Raw genomic sequence first — 20,045 nt, 5'->3', positions numbered from 1 at the left:
AACACTGTAGCGTTTTTAAGCAACCTGTTCACCTAAATTTACAGTAATAACATTGCAGTTTTAAACACCTTCATACTACACTTTTAAACACCCTTCATTTTGATCATTCATACAGAGATTAGATAATATGATGAAGCAGTAAGGAAACAAGAAATCTCTACCCAGCAAAGTGTTTATGGAAAATGACCAGAAAGAAACAAGGAGCTCCACAAAAACTTGACAGTAAGATTTGTGTAAATACAACTATAATATGTGTCATTACCATTTATTGTTATATTTAAGCCTTTTCTTGTTCAATTTTTTACTTTGTTTACATAATTGCATACTCTGACACAACAGATCATTAGTTCACAATAATTTCAATCACAAAAAGTATTACTCGTTGTATAACTGTATGGTTTGTTAGTATCCTTTGATTGTTTTCGAAGTGTCAATGGCAACTCTGAAAAGCTGCTATGCTGTATAAAGTTTTTAACAAACCTGGAGTGACATTCCTAAAATGCTGTTACGCCTATAGTCATCAAGTATGGGGAACCCATTGATTAATGTGGCAAATGAAATATATTTTTGCTCTGCTTGTTTATAAAGGCACCTAACCACATGGTAAGTTTTGTTCACAAAACTTTTCAAAAAGTTTTGTTCACTAACATGTCACCTCAGGCACCCCTAACTTTATGCTTATGCAACAATGTGTCACTGTCATATATATATATATATATGGTTTCTCTATTCAAACTGCTAATTTGCATATATAGTGTAGCCTATTCAAAGAAAACGGTTCATACCCATTTACATTTTGTGTCAATGGAGTTAAAAATGGTCCCAATACAAACAGAGTATATTACCTACAGCAACCAATTAGTTGTTTACTCTTCTGCCATGCTTGATATTTTAGTAAAAATGTTGGAGATTCAAAATTCCAAGATAAGAATATAGTAACATATTTGTTTTTGTTGTGAATTGTGATGTTCTATCTTTGTAATGTTGCTGGATGATAAAATCTGGAATAGAGTTTGGAGAATTTTCCCTTTCTTTATATTGCATGGAAATGTGTTAATAATTAAACTAATACTGTAGAAAAACACATTTCATTTGATGCCTATAGTTTTGCTAAAATCTTGTTTAGTTAATTCATTTTTAAATATGCAGACTTAGCATCGATTTGTAAATGTGTCAATACCAATTTAGTAACAGGTAGCATTTTGATTTTATCCCTTTGTATACTGTTTCAACCTGAAGGCTTAATGTCAGACTTGCCCTTGCATGCATAGTTGTTCATCCTTGCTAATTGTGCTTAGGCCTTCCCTTTTTTAGTACAAGCAGCCATTGTGTGTTTCTGGAAAGTTGCCATCAAGCTATGGTGGAGAGAGTGTATTGAAGCTTTATTTAGAAAGTTCTCGAAAATTTCGCAGCAAATGTTTACCTGGTAAGGTTGTAACCAGGTGTTAATAATGAAATATCTTATTGCTAGTTAGGTCTGTGTGTGCTCAGATATAGCAGATTAAATTTTATGTAGTTTTATTAATCTAAGTAATTTGGCTGCACATTTGTTTAATGAAAAAACATGCTTCTTATAGTATAATATGTAGTATAAGAAGCATGTTTTCATTTTACTACAGATGAAGTATGATACTTTTGTTGAGTCCTATTAATAGTATAGGCTACAACAGGATGTATTATAGACCATAGCTGTATGTATCCCATGCGAAATGAGGGCAAAGTTTGAGTACTTGCACTTAAACTTTAGTTATACCACAAACACAATGTTAAACTTCATAAACATGATAATGAATAGCATAAAATTGCTGAGAGTACTCAATGCACAGATATATGTATTTAAAATTTATTAGATAGAAGTTTAAAAGGGTCATGTATAAATTGTTTATTTGTACAATTGTATATGTCGGTTTATAAAAGTTTGCTATGTTGAACTATTGGCCTGCTAACCTGCTATGTAAGTTACCCATTTCATCATTATACATGAAACTCACCTTTACTGCTGTGACTAAATGGGCATAAACACTTGTGTAGTCTTCTGTTTCTATTCGAGTATAGATCAAGATGTTAAACAAGGACATTATGATTCAGTTTGTCATGTGTATCACCACAGTTCAAAAGGAAGTTGTTTTATTACTTTAATTAGCCTTATGTATGACTAGGTTTGTAACTGTATCAGCATATTTGTTAATAGAAGCCATAATGGTCTATAATTATAAACACTGACACTTTTTATTTATACATATGTTTAAAGCTTGTTTAGTATTTAATTATTGATGATGGGATAGAATAGAAATGTTTTGTAATAGGCTGGAATGCTGTTTGCTTTGTGTTTTACTTTATGGGGTTTTGACGTCACCATAAACCCTTTGCTGTTGGATGCAATGCCAGTTTCATTAAATATACATTGTCACTTTACAGGCATTACCATATCTTGCATTCATAACGTTTTATCCGAAACATCCTCTGCCAGTGTGGCAACCGACACCCAACACATAACTCTATGATTAGTGGTTACTGATCAATCATGTTCGCCTGTAGGATGCGAATACGATTAGTTTTGGTCGTTTGGCGCCTCCTAATGTAACTCTAGCTGCTTTACAGGCTTTCCATTAAAAGCTAAATGACCGTCTCAGGCGAATGTAATAACAGTGAATCACTCGCTGTAGATCGCCGTGATTAAAAGTTTGATTGACATACTCAACAGATAAATAGCTGTTACTTGGCAGGCATGTAATTGCCAAAGCGGCAAATATCATTCTGTGCAATAAATATTTTATTGGCTTTGCAAAGTTGGTTTGTTATGTTAAAGAATACGTTACGATAACTACCCTGTTATAGTGGCGTGATTAGTCTAAGTACTTCGTGCCTTAGCTAGCGCAGTACCCCGGTTCAGATTTGACGTTTAAGAATAATGTGGTGAACCGCTGAACTCGAACGAGTATGTTATAAATTGAAAGCTGTGTCACCGCGAACTCGATCGCGCTATTTTTTACAGTTTGACCCAAAAATGTTGGTTCATTCATCCCGAAGTTTGTGTACACAACGCATATTTCTGCTTTTCGTAAACATGGGGGTCCGTCAAGCGAGGGGAATAATGATAGATCGTCGCGTCGCTTTACATGTGTATTTTAATGCTTACATTGGCAGCTCCCGCGTAGCGAAGTGGTTCGGAAGGGCGCTGGAAAGAAGGCCATGAAAAGGTCAACATGATCATAAGAGACAGTGATAAATGTCGCGCTGTTGGCAGCTCTTTTAGAATCTCACTTAATGAGCTCTGCATTGTGTAAAGGCGCCATGTCATATCTACCGCCTTGTCAGATCTGTTTCGTGAGCCCTTTTTATGTTTCAATTTCAGCACTTCGGTTCTAACCACAAACCGCCAAGTTGATCAAAATACCTAATACGTGCATACGTCGCATTTTTTAATGTAAATTCATCGTCTCGTTTTATGTTTTAGACGTCGCTTAGTGAGTGTTTATCGCATATCTCAGTTGTAGGGCAAGCCTATTCTCCCGATAGCCTAAAATCATTCACCGCTTGTTTTTTCGGTGCTTTTCTCGTCTACCATCAATCAATTGCAGAAAGAAGACAGGCTGAGTGGAGCTTGTCACCCGATTACGATGGATGTTAAAGGTTTGTATGGATCGCGGCGCTTATTAGGGAAGGTCGGTGCGGGGTCGGCCGGATAAAGTGAATTCGATCCATCATAATTGAAGTTGTTATCAAGCGGACTCTCCCGTGAGTTTCTCGGCCTTGAGCTTTTCTGTCCTGACTCAAAACACTGTCTTCGTGTTACGGTGTGATGTTACGCACATGCTTATTTCCCAATAGAGCCCGGTTCGTTGCCACTCCTAGCTGGTTTTGACAGCATTCGCCTGACAGTACCTGAAGTTTAATGGATTTTCCCAACTAGTTTTACCGTCAAACGAAATCGTTTCATCAATTATAAATGCGCCGTGTCACGCTACCCCGTCTAATATCCGAATAACAATATGGATTGACAGCTTGAAAACGTATCAATATTTTCTCCGTGCTCTTATCTGTAACGCAAACGGGGCAAAGAATAATTCAAAATACAACGGCAACAGTACACCAGCAAAGAGCTTTGCCGTTATTATTGTTCGACACGATACCACTGTTTGTGTAAGCGATAAATCTAAAACAAAACTTATTCTGCGTTATTGATTTCTGGTGTAGTGCATCATGCAATCTTTGGTTTGAGACCTCCGTCGTGTTATTTCTTTGCCATCAAGTTGCCAGGAAATTAACCTTTCACCAGCCATAAGAAACATTCCGTTTTCAATCTTTAAATTGCCGCAATTGGTTGGGAACCGCTTCGGTTCGTTGTCCTTATTAAATTACCGTCGAAGCAGGGCAACGCGGTTAATCAGAAGCAAGATTAAACCAGTATAAAGCGGCTCTGCTTGTTGCGTAATCTTCGGATTACAGACGATCGGGTGTTGGCAATATTTTCGCCCCATGTGTAAAACGAGCTACTTTTTTGTTCGATATGCAACAGTATTCACCCGAAACAGCTAATACAGCGTTAACCTTGTATTGACATTTCGGTGGCAGCTGTCACATTTTTCCCCGGACGACTCCATAACACGATGCCCTGCTGTCTAACTGTTTATCAGATGACCTGCATAGCGTATAAAGTGAAGCTTCAAGGATCATGGTACGCTGCAGAGTCTTCATGTATACGATTACCATCTCCTAAAGACGGCTGTCACTCTGTATGCAGACGACGCTGTAAACCAAACATAACAACCGTATAATTACCTTTATCGCCGACATGCTGGGGTAATTTATTGCTTTTTCGTTCTAAACGACCAAGCGCAATTTCCGTCTCATTGTTAGGGAAATATCAGGTCGGCTGGTGGCAGTGCCGAGTCGATTCACGGAAAAACGCAACAGTAGATGCTTGGCGCAGTTTTCCAACGCTTTGGCTCCATTTTGTAGCTGTAAGAAAACGAACCCATATCCTAAAGTCGCGTTGTTATTTCATTTTATCGTTTTTACTGATCTTGTTGAGTAATGTGTGCGCTAATAAACAGGAATTTTTATAAAACAAAATGCGTATTGTAACATTCTGCCAAATTAGCGTCCATTCCTGCAATTTTCGTCTTGCAGTTTTTTGTCACCAAATTTCCCGAATATTCTTTCGAACTGTTGCCTCATCAAAGCGATCGAACTCGCTTTGATGCAAGGAGACGTCCCGACCAATTATATATTTTCCATTCGATTTTGTGACCGCCTCGTTGCCGCGAGTGGGATATTATTGAGTGGTCTGCCCGCTGTCAATCAAACCGACCCTCCCCGATCTATGTGCGGTCCGTGTCGCGTTACTCCTTGTCCCACTGCTATGGCTGAGCACTCAAAGCAGTGGCTGGCGCTTTGATGTCCGTTATGTTACACGTGCAGGACCCGCTTGTTTTAGGAGCGTACCGATTACGCACTTTGGCGAATCGCTTGTTTTGGTTTGTGCCCGTTGTTCTTGTGCGGTGCCGCGTCGCACTAGATTTTCGAGTACCTGTAGTTTAAGGCGCCCAGTCGATGCTTATGTTATGCAGTTGAGCACAGTACACGGTTTGTGCAGCCGCAAGCACACCGCATTTGTACAATAGAATTCGGCAAGCTTGGTAGTGGACAAGGTATCGATCTGAAACGCTGCTTGTCCTTGTCTAACTCTTAAAACAACACGACTTAAACATGCTATGTCAGTACTACTCAGTTCGTTTTAGTGGAAAAAGACAGTAGCAGATTTTCAAAAGGTAAAGGAAATTCGATGCAAAGGAGTATAGGCGGGTAAAATAAATCCGTGTTTTACAAAACTAGGCATAGTTTCAATTTTATAGTGTTCGATTATATGTTGAATAATTCGGAAATTCCCCACACAGACAGTACATTTATAGACACTCCCGCAAAGTTGCAAGCCCGGGTGTCTATTTAAGCAGGGAGTTGCTGTTTTACTCTATATTGAAAGATCCCGCAACCGCACTTTGTCGCGAACATTTCAACAGAAAGGGGTTGCCAAAATAAACGATTGTGTAATTGTGTTCCTCTCCTCTCGTGCCCAGTCGCGAGCAATATTCGAGACAGTGCGCTCTGGTGATGGATTATTCGGTTAACAAGAACGCAGGATGGAGAATGAGAATTTATCGCTTCTGTCACTTGCCTAATGTTACCGTCCCTCCGTCGCTTTATTGTTTCCTTCGCCAGGGCCCGATGAATTGCTTTAAAACAAATTCAGCCCCGTCGTTCCGACTCGACTGCTGTAGTTGATTTATAGCCATGGTGAGTGTGGGCGGAAGCACTGACGACCAGTGTTTCCATTCCAAAATATCACCTGTACAACTATAACATAGTATGAGCTTTATTTAAACATCTGCTATAGCAACACCGTTTTGTTCAAGGTTTTTGGACCAAAAAGTGTTTTGACACGCCTATAGTACTGTAGGATAGCGTTGCTCTGAACTTTTTATAAAATGTTATTTTGGGCGTGATGGTTGAATCCTGGTTAATCTAAATTATAATATACCTGGACGTTCTAACTTAAATGCATGCAGAGGTTTTCTTGTAATGTATGGGTTACAGCAAAGGTGTCATTTTGTCAGTTTTGTTGTGAGAGAACACGAGAGCAGTGCTCGCCTCGTGTAATAATAATCTAACAGCGGAAATTGGGTCTGCAAATGAGCAGATGAGACCGCATGTTATTTTGACGGATAATAAGACATCTAAACCGTCGTCGCCGCTGAAAAATGTTTCCATTTTTAAAACGGCCTAGCGGTGTCTTTAATTAGCGAAATTGGACGTTGTCATGTGAGCGGTTAAACATTAAAGTTCGTTCTGACGAGCCGCGACGGATCTCGCAATAAGCGAGGTGCCACTTTTATTGTCCATAAATTAGCGCCGCAATATCCTGGCGCTCCGACGCTACTGTTTAGTTTGGCTTAAAACAGCAGGGCAACACGCCCTTTGTCCGGGCACCAGAATACAATATATGAGAATTTATGGCGACTCGGGCGTTCTGGACAGCTTATCTATCATGGTGCTTGCCTGCTCTGCGTCATTAGCTCGAGCGTGCACTCTTGTGTGTGCGCGGCGCGCTTGTCAGTGTCAGCGCACGTCCATCAATCAGGGTTATTGTTTTCTGTGCGCGAGAAAACAGGAATCCAATTTACGACCGAGAGGGGTGAGGCGCCGGTCGAAGCTCTTAATCCGAGTAGCTCGCTACGGTGTTGTGTGAGGTAACAGGCGATTTTCGTCACCAGCATGAAACAGCAAGACGAAAGAGAGTGTCATAGCCTAGGTGGTGCATATACGGCATACGCAAACAGGGAAGTGCGCTTCCCTTTTAGTGGCAGCAGTTACATGACACATGCGCGGGCAAATTATAAATTACTGTATCTGAAACAGGCGTGAGGGGAAAAATTAAGTCAGAAATTGTACAGAACATTTATGCAACAGTGTACAATACAGTTACGACGAGAATGAAGCCATTAGTTATATGTAGCATGGCAGCAGTGCGACATGCAAGTTCCCAAGGGTTGAGCTCAGATGTCCTGTATTTCCCAGCACTGACGCCTCCACGGCCTTATTGCCGCGCTTCCAGAAACCGCTTGTCCACGAACAGGAAGCTCTGGCCCAATTGCCGCCCTTAAGAACCTTTTCGCTCGAGATACGTGATCATTAGCACCAGTTAAACCGCGATGGCCAAATTGCGCAGCAACGCAGACCGAACAGTGATGCCCGTTTTGTTTTCGTATTTTGAAAAATCCAACAAAACCAAGTGTTGTCTTGACATTTTTGTCGCTTCGTTGCAGAAACTGTGTTTTGTAAAGTTTCTGTTTTAAATTTTGTTCTGTTTATTCCTAATCTTATGTGAAACACAGCGTTGTAAATTTTGTGTTTTGTGGGCTTGGGAACTTTGATTATTGAGGCATGTCAGGTTCGGAATTGACAGCCCTGTGGTTTAACCTGTCATTTGTTTCCTTCTATGAATGGTAAACATGCTCCACATTAATACAGAGCCGACAAATTGAGACCGAATTGTTCCTTTTTATTTAGGGAGCATTCATACTTAAGCCATTTACATGTTGACAGGTTTTTCTGAGACTGCCATTTAGCCAATGAAGGGAAACCGGGAATTCTTGGTGTTGAATACACTGTTGTTGCATTGCTGTTCTGGCAGTCAATACTTTAATTGAATGGGTCTTGTCGGTGGTGCTAAACTATGCTTTACATTGTGGGATGTTATTTTGTGTAGTCAGCTTTTTCAACATATTCCTCCAGTCAGTTTGCCATATTTTTAAATATTAGGATATAATATTATACGAATAAACATGTTCTATAAAAAATATTCTATCTTACTTATAAATATACACGCTTTTGAAGGGTAATAATACAATTTAATAAAAATATTATATTTACCAATCACCATATCTAAGCAGTGTTTATCAGAATGTGTTGATTGTCATTTGTCCTCCTTTAGATTCTGGTGATGGTAATTGCAAGCTTGAGTTAGGACTTGACTTCAAGGAAAACTTATTGCAAACCGCTGCTCGTGAAATTGAAACATCCTGTACCCCCGAACAAAATGGTATGAATCGCACAGATACCAAGAAATATAACGCCTGCGAAGCCAAAACCATGGATGCCTCGTGTCAAAAACTCATGGACTTTACAAAGAACTTTTTGTCAGAGGGCAGAGGGAAAGATTCAAACGAAGCTAAGGATTACTTGGAAGACGCTCTTGTGTCGTGGAAACATCCAGCTAAGCGAAACCAAAACAGGTCAGCATTTTTATAATATACATAAATTTGTATTTAAATTTTTTTCTATTATATTCTATGTGATAAGGTCCATATCGAAGACTCAGGATTTAGACCAGATTTGGCCCACTCCCTTTAATATGCTTTGTTGAAATGTTAGTTGCATTTTAATTGCCTACATACTTTAGCCTCACTGTCAACAGTGTTAAGACTGTAATACTTTCATTTTAAATCAACTTTTTAGCCACAAAAGCTGGCTGTAAAACTGTTTTAAACCTTTTTCAGGCACCAAAGTTCCCCTTCCAGTATCCCTTCCCCATCTAAAGCAACATATGATAGCAAGTATAGCCAGTCTATTGACTCAGAAGTGGATTCTGACCACCGTTCGTATGTGGCTGCCACTCCAAACAAAGAAGGCTCCCCACACCCAAGCACAAATTCCACTTCTCCTGTGAACCTGTTCCCCAACTTGGATGAACATCAATTATCTGGTAAGTAACTTCATTCTTTTAAAGGTTTTAATTGGAGCATAGTGAGGAACGGATACACAGCTTTGGAAAAAGTAAAATTTGTATTTTTGTTTTTATTTTTGTAAAATATTTAGCAGAAATTTAGATTTAAAGCTTTTTGGTTCCGACCAGATTGTATTTATTTTGTATTTTCGTACTTTTTACATGGTTTTGTAACGGGGGCATCAATTTTTGTCGCCGCCATCAAACTGCAGAAACATCTGAATACATTGCTACAGGATGCAGCATACAGTTAGAACAGGCAGGTGATTCATTCATTCAAAGCATAAACAGCTTGATTCTTCAGTCTTACATAGGATGTTAACGTGATTAAGCCAAGATATATATATGACATAATGAATAGTATAGGTAGCTACAAACATATAGACAATTTATATTTATACCTAAGCAGTAATATTACAGTGCAAATCGTTACGCAAATATAAATTCTGAATGAATCAGTTTGAGAACAGAAATTGGTTCGGTTGCTTAGCTACGTTGTTGGTCTCTTAATGTCTTATATGTGTGGTAAAAATTGTTTATTTCAGACCTTGCGTCTCTTACTAGCGCCCAGAAACTACTAATGGACGCCATGTTACGACAGAAGCAATTTTACGACCAGTGTTCAAATAACTGGGTGAATGTCCAGGTACTTATATCATTTTTTATTTTTTTTATAACACATATAACTAGCAAACCTGTTAAATCAAATTTAAGATCGTTGTCAGGTCGTATTTTTTTACAACACCTTTAACTACTAAATCTGTCAAAATAGCGATTGGATTAGTTTTTATTTATGTTTTTTTTTCTCCTATTTCAGCGAAGTGACAACAACTGCCTAAGCAAAAGCAAAGCAGAGAGATACAGATGGTGCGTAAACGGCAACGAGAAGCAGCCCACTACGTCCTCCCATTCACACGTATCCAATCTCAAACGGTCAGCTACCATGGCTGGCATGGGTACTTCCCCCGTCCAGGTACTTTATTCTCCCCCCAACACTTCAGTTCGCAATTCTCATCAATTTCTTTGTGTAGTTATAACTCAAGAGCGATTTTCCGGTTTAATAGCTGGGTTTAGTGCAACGCTAACTTGCTTCGTATTGAATAAGCATAATGACTACTGTTGCACCGCCACGCGAGGATAAATAAGCAACATTCTTAAAGGCATATACAAAAACTATTTTTACGCTCCTTTATCGTTTTGTTTTATATTTCTTAATTCAGGAGAAGTTGTATAGCACTGTCTTCACTGGTGCGAGTAAATTTCATTGTCGTGATTGCGGTGATCCTTTCAACACCCTGGTCGATCTCACGGTGCATATGAATAAAACCGGACATTTTCGTGATACCAACACTGTGAATAAACTTGGTAAGTCCGTTGCTTATTTTTCACTGAATTTTTTTCTACAGTTTTATATAGTGAAATATTACGTTGCCCTAACAATGTATTTTTCGTGTAATATTGGCCTGGTCTATACCAGTACATCCGAAACTATAACATGACAGGTTGCAGAAGACACGCCAGCTGGCCATTTTAACACACACGCAAATACATCATGTATCCTTAATTGTTATTTGTTACGGCAACCGGAAACTAATTTACATTCGAACGCGAATTCTACACCCCATAAATAATCTACCAACACCTACATTCACTTGTGAACAATTGTGTGTCGTCTATTCTATAAAGCGGTTTAATTTTGGAATAAAAGTAAGTTTTTCATTACTTTGTAATCAGTTTTTTTTGTTTTGACTATTTTTAATTTGCAACTTTGTGTTATTTTCCTCTTATGTATATGTCTTTTTATTACGCGGCGTTTTTTTAGACACTTAATTTTTAAACAGTTAAAAAGGGTAATTTTAAAAAAAAATTAAAGAAATGAAAAAGGGTATGTATATAGTTTAAAAAATATAATTTTTAGAGGATAAACCGGCAGAAACGAAAGCAAAACGACGATCCACGGTCGAGCAAGAGGAAAATCAAGCAGAGAAAGTTCTCACTTGTATGGGGTGTGGAAATTTGTTTGAATCACTGCAAGTAAGATTTGGTTGCTCGTTGTTTTCCGCTATTTATATTTGAGTTTAAACCTGTTTTTTTATATAGGCATTTATACTAGCCATAGTACACGCATAAGTTTCAAAACTGTAAGAGAAAATGCATAAGTTTCAAAACTGTAAGAGAGGTCTTTTATAAACCTAATTTTTGAACTATTTCTGTGCGGTGTTGCACACGTTATGACATTACGTACTAAAAATAGTTCGCTTTCATCTCAAATCGCAAAAAAATCAAGTCCTAAAAAACACTGCTAGAAAATTCTTACCAAAAATCGTAATTCAAAAACTTCGACTTTAAACCCAGGATCTTAGCGTGCATATGATCAAGACGAAGCATTACGAGAACGTGCCTTCCTTGCGGCTGTGGAGCCAGAAAAACGAGCCTGTTTTAGAAGCTTCATCGCAGCAAAAGAAGAAGCACCCTAACCCACCAATACATAACGACTTTAATAACTACGCGAGTGCTTCACTAAGAGATGCCTCCCTGTTAGCTCAATCGCCTTTCTATTTCTCTCTTTTGGGAGGTAATCAGCTAATAAATTTAAATTAAAACATAATGTTTTATGTATTGAATAATAGACCCCTATAGTCCTATCTCTAAGAATACCCATATAAAATGAATGATACCTTATTAATACCATATGTTTTTATATAGTCTGTCGGGTAAAACGGTTACCGTTAGCATACAATATCTCATATTACCTATTAACAACGCTCTTTAAGAGTCGCGGGTTACGGTTATATAATTCTTTAAATATTCTTTGTTTACTACCAAATTTAACAATAAAATAGAATAATAACGCATGTGTACCATCTAACCCTAACCTATACCTTATTATTTATGTTATTATATTTATACTATATACTTTTATTTTATATAGTAGGATAGGGGAAGATGGGACATCTTTTCTTTCTATTTTCTCGTACATTTTCGTAGTAAGCAAAGAACATTCAAAGAATTATAAAACCTTGCCCTCGCGACTTTCATAGACCATTGTTAATTGTTTAAAACACGACCAGGATATTTATATATTTTGTGCTAAAGGTGTCCCATCTACCCCCACCCCACTATACCTAAATGTTCATGTATTATACTTTCAGCTATGTCAGCCAACCCAGCAGCAGCAGCATGCGCGAACCTTCTATGTTCCTATCCATGGCTGGCCTCCAGTCTGTCACCAAATTTCCTCCCATCCATTCTAAACCCCAGCATGTCCCTACCCTACCCAGGCAGCTACCCACCCCTCCTACCGCCCCACCTCCCCACTGTAAACGGGCTAAGCTCGCCCTCGGAGACGGACCTAGCACTGACATGCACCGAGTGCAATGCAAAATTCAGCTCCATAAAAAGTCTAACCGAGCATAGGTTTTCAGCTTCGCATTTTCCGACGCTTTCCGATTTAAAACTGCCGAGCGGCCACCATAACCCAGTTATACCAATGAGTCTTTCGCAGCCGTCTTGCTCCCCAAGTTTAAGCGATACGGGAAAGGCGCACCGACCGAACAACCGGTCTAGTACCCGTTCATCATCCAACGAAGCGAGCAGCCTCAGTCCGTCTCCGAACAGCAAATCAGACAGCTACGTCAAAACTCCGTCTGTCAGCGATACCACACACGAGCATACCGGGAGCTGCGATTTCATTAAGTCATTGGAGAGCACGATCCAAAGCGCTATCAGTAAAGTGGAACACCCCAGGAGCAAAGCCAGTACATTGGACTCCACACGTCGTTCGTTCAACCCTTTCTCGGCCATGAAGGACCAGGAAAAAATGAAACCAAAGCCGGCAAACTCAACACACGGTCGCCAATCGAAATCGCCAAATACTAAAACTATAACAGCGTCCGATAAAAGGCAGCCGGAGTCACCGCTCGATTTGACAGTTAAGAAAACAGACTACGCCAATTCCAGGCACCACCATCAGCAAAGAACTTCCGCGCATAGCCCGACGCATCCTATATCCGCTTACTCGGGCACACATCCTGGTAAAGACCCGCTGCAGAGTTTAAAAGACAATATGCAGAGTCTATTCTCGGGCATGAAGCCGGGCCAATCCGCTTCGACGGATGCCGCCGAAAAAACAAAGAAATCTGAATACGCTCCCCTGCATATTGATAGCACGCCAAGCGACACCAACCCGATCCAAGAAATGCTAAAAATCGTTAATCGACCTGAATTGGAACACCGATACCCTTTCGCCCAGCGTGACAGCCACGAACATCGGGTTGAAGAAGGCAAGAAGCGGTCTTCGTCTTCAGTAGTGGCTCCTATCAACCCAAAAAAGTCTTGCTTTTCGCTTTTTGAGGACTTGATCGTCCCCAAAGATTCGAGTCCAGACGTGAACCCTCTGCAAAAAATGCAAGACCTCGTTGATCGAAAGTTGTCCGGCGAAAAAGTTGGCGAAAAAACAAAACCGTTTCTACCGGAGGCCTCAAACGGTAAAAATATAAACTCTTCCCCTCCAAATAAACCTACAAACATTGACCCAAAGCGACAACACAATGGGGTTCGTGGTCATGGCCGAAGCAATGATGAACGTCGGCAAACTAAAGAAGGTGAGTGCCAGTTTGCCCAGCCTACGTATTTGTGTTTGCCTTTCATAAATTAACCATGTTGTTTTATAGCCGTGCGTAATTTCGAACCTTCAAAAGAACAATTACTGAAACTGAATGTTTGTTTTGCTCGCTTCGTGACGTCATTGTCACCTCACCAAATGACGTCATCAAAGCTGAAACTTCCCGACCCGGAAAACACTGCGGAATGCTGTAACGTGCCCCTGAATTATGCCAAGGTAATGATAGCTGTATGCTCGTGTGTGGTACAAGCCAACTTATCATACGTGAGTTATAACGCCGATATTAATCGGGCGACCGGGTACGGTCGCTTTAAGCCGCTGTAACAACAAAACGGTAAAGCGTCCGTCACCAGCTGTGCCCTCTCGAGATGTGGCGAACGGGTATCGAGATATGAATCATAGTCGTACCTACGTTTCGCGGTATTGTTAGCTGGTAGGTGTCATCACTTAAGGGGGGACGGGATGCAGCATGTGCGGAAACATCGTCGATTGACAAAAGGACAACGTTGGTAGTGTGTGATGTGATGTCTATGATGGCGAGCTGTCGCGTAGGTTATGTAACGCCAGCGCGGAAATTTTTCCTCACGATAATGCAGCTCGATAAGCGTGAACGTTGAATGCTAGTTTTCACCTCCGCTGTGGGGGACATGAGGTTTATGATCCGCGGGCAAACATGGCGATCAACGGCGATATCAATCTTCGGGTTTGTAATCAAATATTTGTAATGAAATACGGTGGGCCGTCAACGCGAATGGTTGATGAGCGCTTTTACTGCATTGATATACGATCCTACAATAACCCTGCGATGTGATCGATGGTTCGCCTGTCTCGATGCATTCATCAAATCAACCAAGTGTGCTTTGCCATGATCGGCGCAGTGTTGCACGTTCGTTAATCCGCCTCTGTTTAAGAGCCTATACTGTTCGTGGATTTCGTAAACACTGCGGGTGTGCGTCGCCAGTTGATTAGATGTTAACGTGTTAAAGTATACAGCGTGTTTTGAACAATTAAAGTGAAGAGAACACGCGATCGTCCTTTTAACCTCACGTACATAGTTATGTTCATTTATTTGCATTGCATTTTATCACGTTTGACTGTTATGTCCACAGGTTGAAATATGTTTTTTTTTTATAATTAAGTTGAATGAACACGTCTTCTGTTGCGAAATACTCCCAGATGTGAACACTCCGTTAGGAAAATGGTTCCCAAAGCGCAAAATTGCCTTTTAAAGTGGGGTTAAAAAGTTAAAAACTCTATCAATCATTATTCTTCTTTCTGTATATTCCGTTATATACTTATATTTCATATTCAAAGATGTGTTAGTTTTAATGCATTTTATCATGTATGAACATAGCAGTTCGAGGCCATTTTCTATTATGACTTATTCCCACAGAGTTGGATGGCCGGCTCCATTGATGCAGTGCGCATGCGCAAAGCCCTTCCTACCCTGAGTTACAACAACACCAATAATTCATCCAAACCCGAGTTCACATGCACCTGGTGTAAAACATACACAACCACAACAGTGGACGACTTCTGTAACCACTCCAATGCCCATATCACCGAAGGTAAGTTGCTTTGTTATTACCACAAGCCGAACACTCATTCGCATATTGTTTACACAGGATCTTGCCCAATCACCTCCCGCGGAAATCGCGCTTCCGTCGATCACGTCACTTCCGTTCCGTCGCCAGCTCATCGCGCTTGTGACGTCACAGAAGCGGAACGCGCCAGGTTGGTGTGTGTGTGTGAGGTAGATAGTCCTTGTCACGTGTCGTTGTGTTCGGTACGGTCGAGCTGCTGATTGATCTGTCTGTCACTTTGATTGACAGCCGCTGTGTCTTGCAACGATCCGCAGGGATTTCCTTGCTTGTCACATGATTCGATTAACTCGTCCGATTGGTCGCGACGGTTCTAGCATCCCTTAAGCGTGGCGGGGGGTGCGATCCACTCGTGTGGAAATTTAATTTGTGTTCTGCCTGGCACCGCGCATCGAATCGCTTTGTGACGTCAAAATGCCTCTTCGTCTCCGCCAATCGATGAATCGATGGCGGCGTAATTGACTCCGTAGCTCAGCCAACTGTCAATCAAACCCTTTCCCCACTTTAACTCCTACTTTTTCTGCAGCCCCGAAGCCGAACTACCTCAACGCACCCCTCCGTCCGGAAGAGAATCCCCCAGTGACGTAACAATCACCCATGACAACGCAGCCTTACGTCAGAGGAGGCGCGCCGACGAGATGACGTCACCTGATGACGCAATACGCGTCACCGGCTGACTTGGAACCGAAAATCGTGTTGTTCGCCGTCACTTGAACAGGAAACCCCCACGTTTCGGCGCAGTTTCCTTCGTTTATTCGCGCATCAATCAAGCCATTGTGAAATCGCAGTGAGGAAATTCGCCCACATTCGATTCCAGAGTGGTTTGGAATTTCCATCCAGGTTATCAATGTATTGACATCTCAATCGACTATTTTTAACACCACTCACATACGTCATACACCCATATAACCTCACGCACCTGACTAGACCAATCTTAAAGTATTTCGCTCACTTCTTCGGCTAAAAAAACTTCTTAAATTTTGCTCCAGAATTGGGTGCTCAGTTCAAAATGGTGCAACTGTGACGTCATAATATGAATTCAAAACGTCATAACCGCAGCATTATTTCTTCGCACTATACCTTCAAGTGCAAGTTCTACGATCGTACTATTATTTCCATTATATTGTTATTCCTATGTTACTACACAGTCGTTTATCGTCATTGGTGGATATCTCAGGTCAGTGCTGAGCATTCCCTGGTGCGCCATCTCGCGGCTGTCATTCCCAGCACATTCCCCCCAATGGTCACTGTTCGTTCTTTTCTTTCTTTTTCAAATTTCGTTTGTTTTCCTTACTCTGTTCTACGCGAAATATATCTACAACGATAACCCAGCTGCTGCGACGAGTAATAAACCTCTATTTTCGCTAAAACCAAAGTGAGAGTTACGACGAAACGGAATTACTTCTTTCGTCGCTTGACTTCTTTTACAAGATGGGTCACATACGATACTTGCTGTAACGGTAAAGCTGCTTCAACCAGAGAACGAGGTATCATCCCCCCAACATCAGTGTGCACGTACAATTCAATGAAGCATTTGTCCGGCGACCTATAGGCCAGGTGTTAGGGAAATATCGAATATAGAGTGGGGTGGGGTAAAATGGGACAGCTTTTTATTCGATTTTCTCGTCCCGTTTGGTAGTAAACAAAAAACATTCGAAAAATTTTAAAACCGTATCCCCACGCCTCCCGTATACCGTTATTAATTGTTTAAAACGTGATCAGGATATTTAGATAATATGTGATAAATGTGCCCCATCTTCCCCCACCCTACTATACGTTGTGTGCGCCTTTACGCGTACGGTGGTTTTAAATAGAAATTCCAGACTTTGTTATGAGAGCTATGTAAAGAAAGGTAATGGCCCAAAATTTTTGCGTGACACTTCTGAATATAAGAACAAACTCCATTTAGTAGGTTGGGGGAAGTGGGACTTGTTTTCATTCTATTTTCGCGACCCATTTGGTAGCAAACAAAAAAATTCGAAGAATTATATAACCGTATTCTCACGACTTCTATAGAACATTGTTAAATGTTTAAAACGCGATTAGGATATTTGGATATTATGTGCTGAAGGTATCCCATCTTACCCCAACGACTATAAATAATGTAAAACTCGTTTAAATTTTGAATTTAGTAAAAGCAAATGCGTGAAAGAGTCGCATATAGGCCTAATACCTTTTATTTTCTGCTACTCCGTAACCCCCGGGGTAGTTGAGGCCACGTACGCAACCCGGTGTAATTGCTCGACCTGGAATATCCACGCTATTACCTGCAGTTTATATGCGTTACTATATGCATAACATTGGCTGCATATAAATTAAAATTGGACTTACCGAAAATCCAACATGTTTTTCCGTAATCTAAAAAAAAGTTTTTTTTGTGACAGTAGTTAACTATCGTGACCATCATAAAGAAATAAAAGGAATGTAAAATATCCATGGGAAACTAAAATGTGATCGTCTTAAATATTTCTGAGAAAATGTTTAACAGGAAAAGTCCATATTGTTGTTGATTTGAGGCTAAGCAAAAGTCTATAACTTAAAAGAGTTTTTTTTCTCGTTTAATTGGCATATACAGAATGTAAGATTAGAATTTGATTGACTGCGGTAGGATTGATGGAACCCACATTTCTTCTAATAAACACTTAGAATTACACACAAAATGTAAGATTGGAATTTGATTGACTGCGGTAGGATTCGAACCCACATTCCTTCTAATAAACACTTAGACATAGATCTTCACTTTACCACAAACTTACATTTACACGATGCGTGGTTTTGCGGTTTTACCTCGATTGACGTTTTAATTAAGACCACCAAGATAGCTCATATACCTGGATTACTCCATTGGTAGTCGTATGTTTTGCAGCAATACAGGTCAATGAATTCTCTCTTCGATATAAGCCCCATAGCCGCAGTTGGGGTAATGATTAATCCGACCGATATATCCTTTAAGTAAACGCAAATAAATCATGGTTAAACATATAAAGCAACACAAAGAGAATTGCTTTGACGAAATATATACGGTTCTGCCTATAAAACATCTGTAGTCAACATATTTAGGCAACATGTTCAAACGAATAACCAAATTGTATAGGCTACGTTTCCGTCCGCCTTTATAGCCTATATATCAAACTATATGGGTTATTATTTAAAAATGCGGTTTTAGGCAGTATTTGTATTATTGTCTGAATTCAGCATACCGATATTGAGCGAGTATAGAACATAGGTATAGGCCTATACCTCTGAAACTTTACGCAATTGCTCATAATGTTTCAAGCTTTTATCCCATTTCAACTTTTCTTTGCTGCACGACGGTGGAATCATTACGTCAAAAACATCTGAATACAAAGCATCGACCTCCACCACGAACTTGTAGCTGTATTACACAACCAATAAACCTACTGTTACACTTATGCGGCTGATATACTATTCTTACATGTGTCCAGTAAAATAAGTCGACGATTTCCAGTAGACTTTTATGTTACTCTGCGTAAAAAAACATACGGTTTTTTATGCTTTTGAATGATATGTGTTAAACTTTAAGTACAAAGTCACATACCACAGTTTTTAAATACGTCCATCCATTTATATTGTTAATGACCTCAAGCGCTTCCTTTTCCAGTTTTTCTGCTTGCACCTTAAAGTTTTCTGCTTCGGCCTGCGTCATTTTCTAATGCACGCACTGTCGCAATTAGTGAGTAGATTGTTCAATACTGGGTTGCAACAATGAATGAGTAACTTGGCAAACAAACCGAAAGTTTTTGAGGTCAGCATACCTTAGTATATGGAATATAAATTATGTATTAATTATACTGTGGAGATACGATGATACCTTTATAGTAGGTTTGGGGAAGACGGGACATCACCTTTAACACTTAATATTCAAATACAATGGTCGTGTTTTAAACAATTAACAACGGTTTGTGGAAGTCGTGAGGAAATGGTTTTAAAATTATTTGAATCCTCTTGTTTACTATACCACACGAGAAAGTAGAATGGAAAGTTGTCCCATCTTCCCCACAACATTTCCTAAAACTATTTTTTACAATTAAAACGCTCTAACTTAGCGTCGTGAGAATACCGTTATATAATTCTGTAAATATTCTGGGTTTACTACCTAATGGGATGATAAATAATAAAAACAAGTCCCATCTTACCCCGCCCACTAAATACGAATATGATGTAACGTATTCACAATTTACTGATTGATGTTTTCTGTGAAATCATTCGCCTAAGCGAAACTCAAATAGAATAAAACTTTTGAGTTTCAAGATACTTTGACTTCACGCAAAAAAATCACCACCGAAAAACATTGTGTGGCGCAATTAACCTCTACAAAACACACACGCGCGTTTATAATAGCGGGCGGCATACCGCGGTACATTCATTCACTTCCATGGAGGTGGCCTGAAAAGTGCGCATTACTAAATGTCAATATGTCAAGCAAAGACGGGCGCGACGGAGCGAATCAAGACTTCTGGGTGGCGTATATTGATCGACGAATTGAACGAGATTCGACCGATCACGAAAATAT

At 40.0% G+C, this 20,045-nt stretch overlaps 2 protein-coding genes across 2 annotated transcripts; one reads left to right on the top strand and one right to left on the bottom strand.

Moving 5' to 3' along the window:
- The first annotated feature begins 86 nt into the window (after nt 1–86).
- LOC149738711 (uncharacterized) lies at nt 87–16,886 on the top strand. The gene is made up of 13 exons (XM_089874326.1): nt 87–222; nt 8,495–8,795; nt 9,060–9,265; nt 9,832–9,932; nt 10,104–10,259; nt 10,507–10,651; nt 11,205–11,320; nt 11,642–11,861; nt 12,439–13,890; nt 13,960–14,126; nt 15,304–15,478; nt 15,536–15,644; nt 16,038–16,886. Exons 1-13 carry the CDS (start codon nt 183–185, stop codon nt 16,186–16,188), a joined length of 3,339 nt encoding a protein of 1,112 aa, XP_089730452.1. The 5' UTR covers nt 87–182; the 3' UTR covers nt 16,189–16,886.
- On the bottom strand, nt 16,845–19,929 carry LOC149738710 (stAR-related lipid transfer protein 6-like). Its single transcript, XM_089874410.1, has 7 exons — nt 19,071–19,929; nt 18,948–18,997; nt 18,752–18,887; nt 18,343–18,457; nt 17,843–17,869; nt 17,685–17,778; nt 16,845–17,057 (listed from the first exon to the last, which is right to left on the bottom strand). The coding sequence occupies exons 1-7, from the start codon at nt 19,176–19,178 to the stop codon at nt 16,910–16,912; spliced, it is 678 nt and encodes a 225-aa protein (XP_089730536.1). The 5' UTR covers nt 19,179–19,929; the 3' UTR covers nt 16,845–16,909.
- Nucleotides 19,930–20,045: the final 116 nt, after the last annotated feature.

The sequence above is a fragment of the Ciona robusta genome, chromosome 3, assembly GCF_009617815.1.
Source record: "Ciona robusta chromosome 3, ASM961781v2".
Taxonomy (NCBI): domain Eukaryota; kingdom Metazoa; phylum Chordata; class Ascidiacea; order Phlebobranchia; family Cionidae; genus Ciona; species Ciona robusta.
Note: the sequence above shows the minus strand (reverse complement) of the source record. Positions and strands in the feature narration are given on the sequence as shown.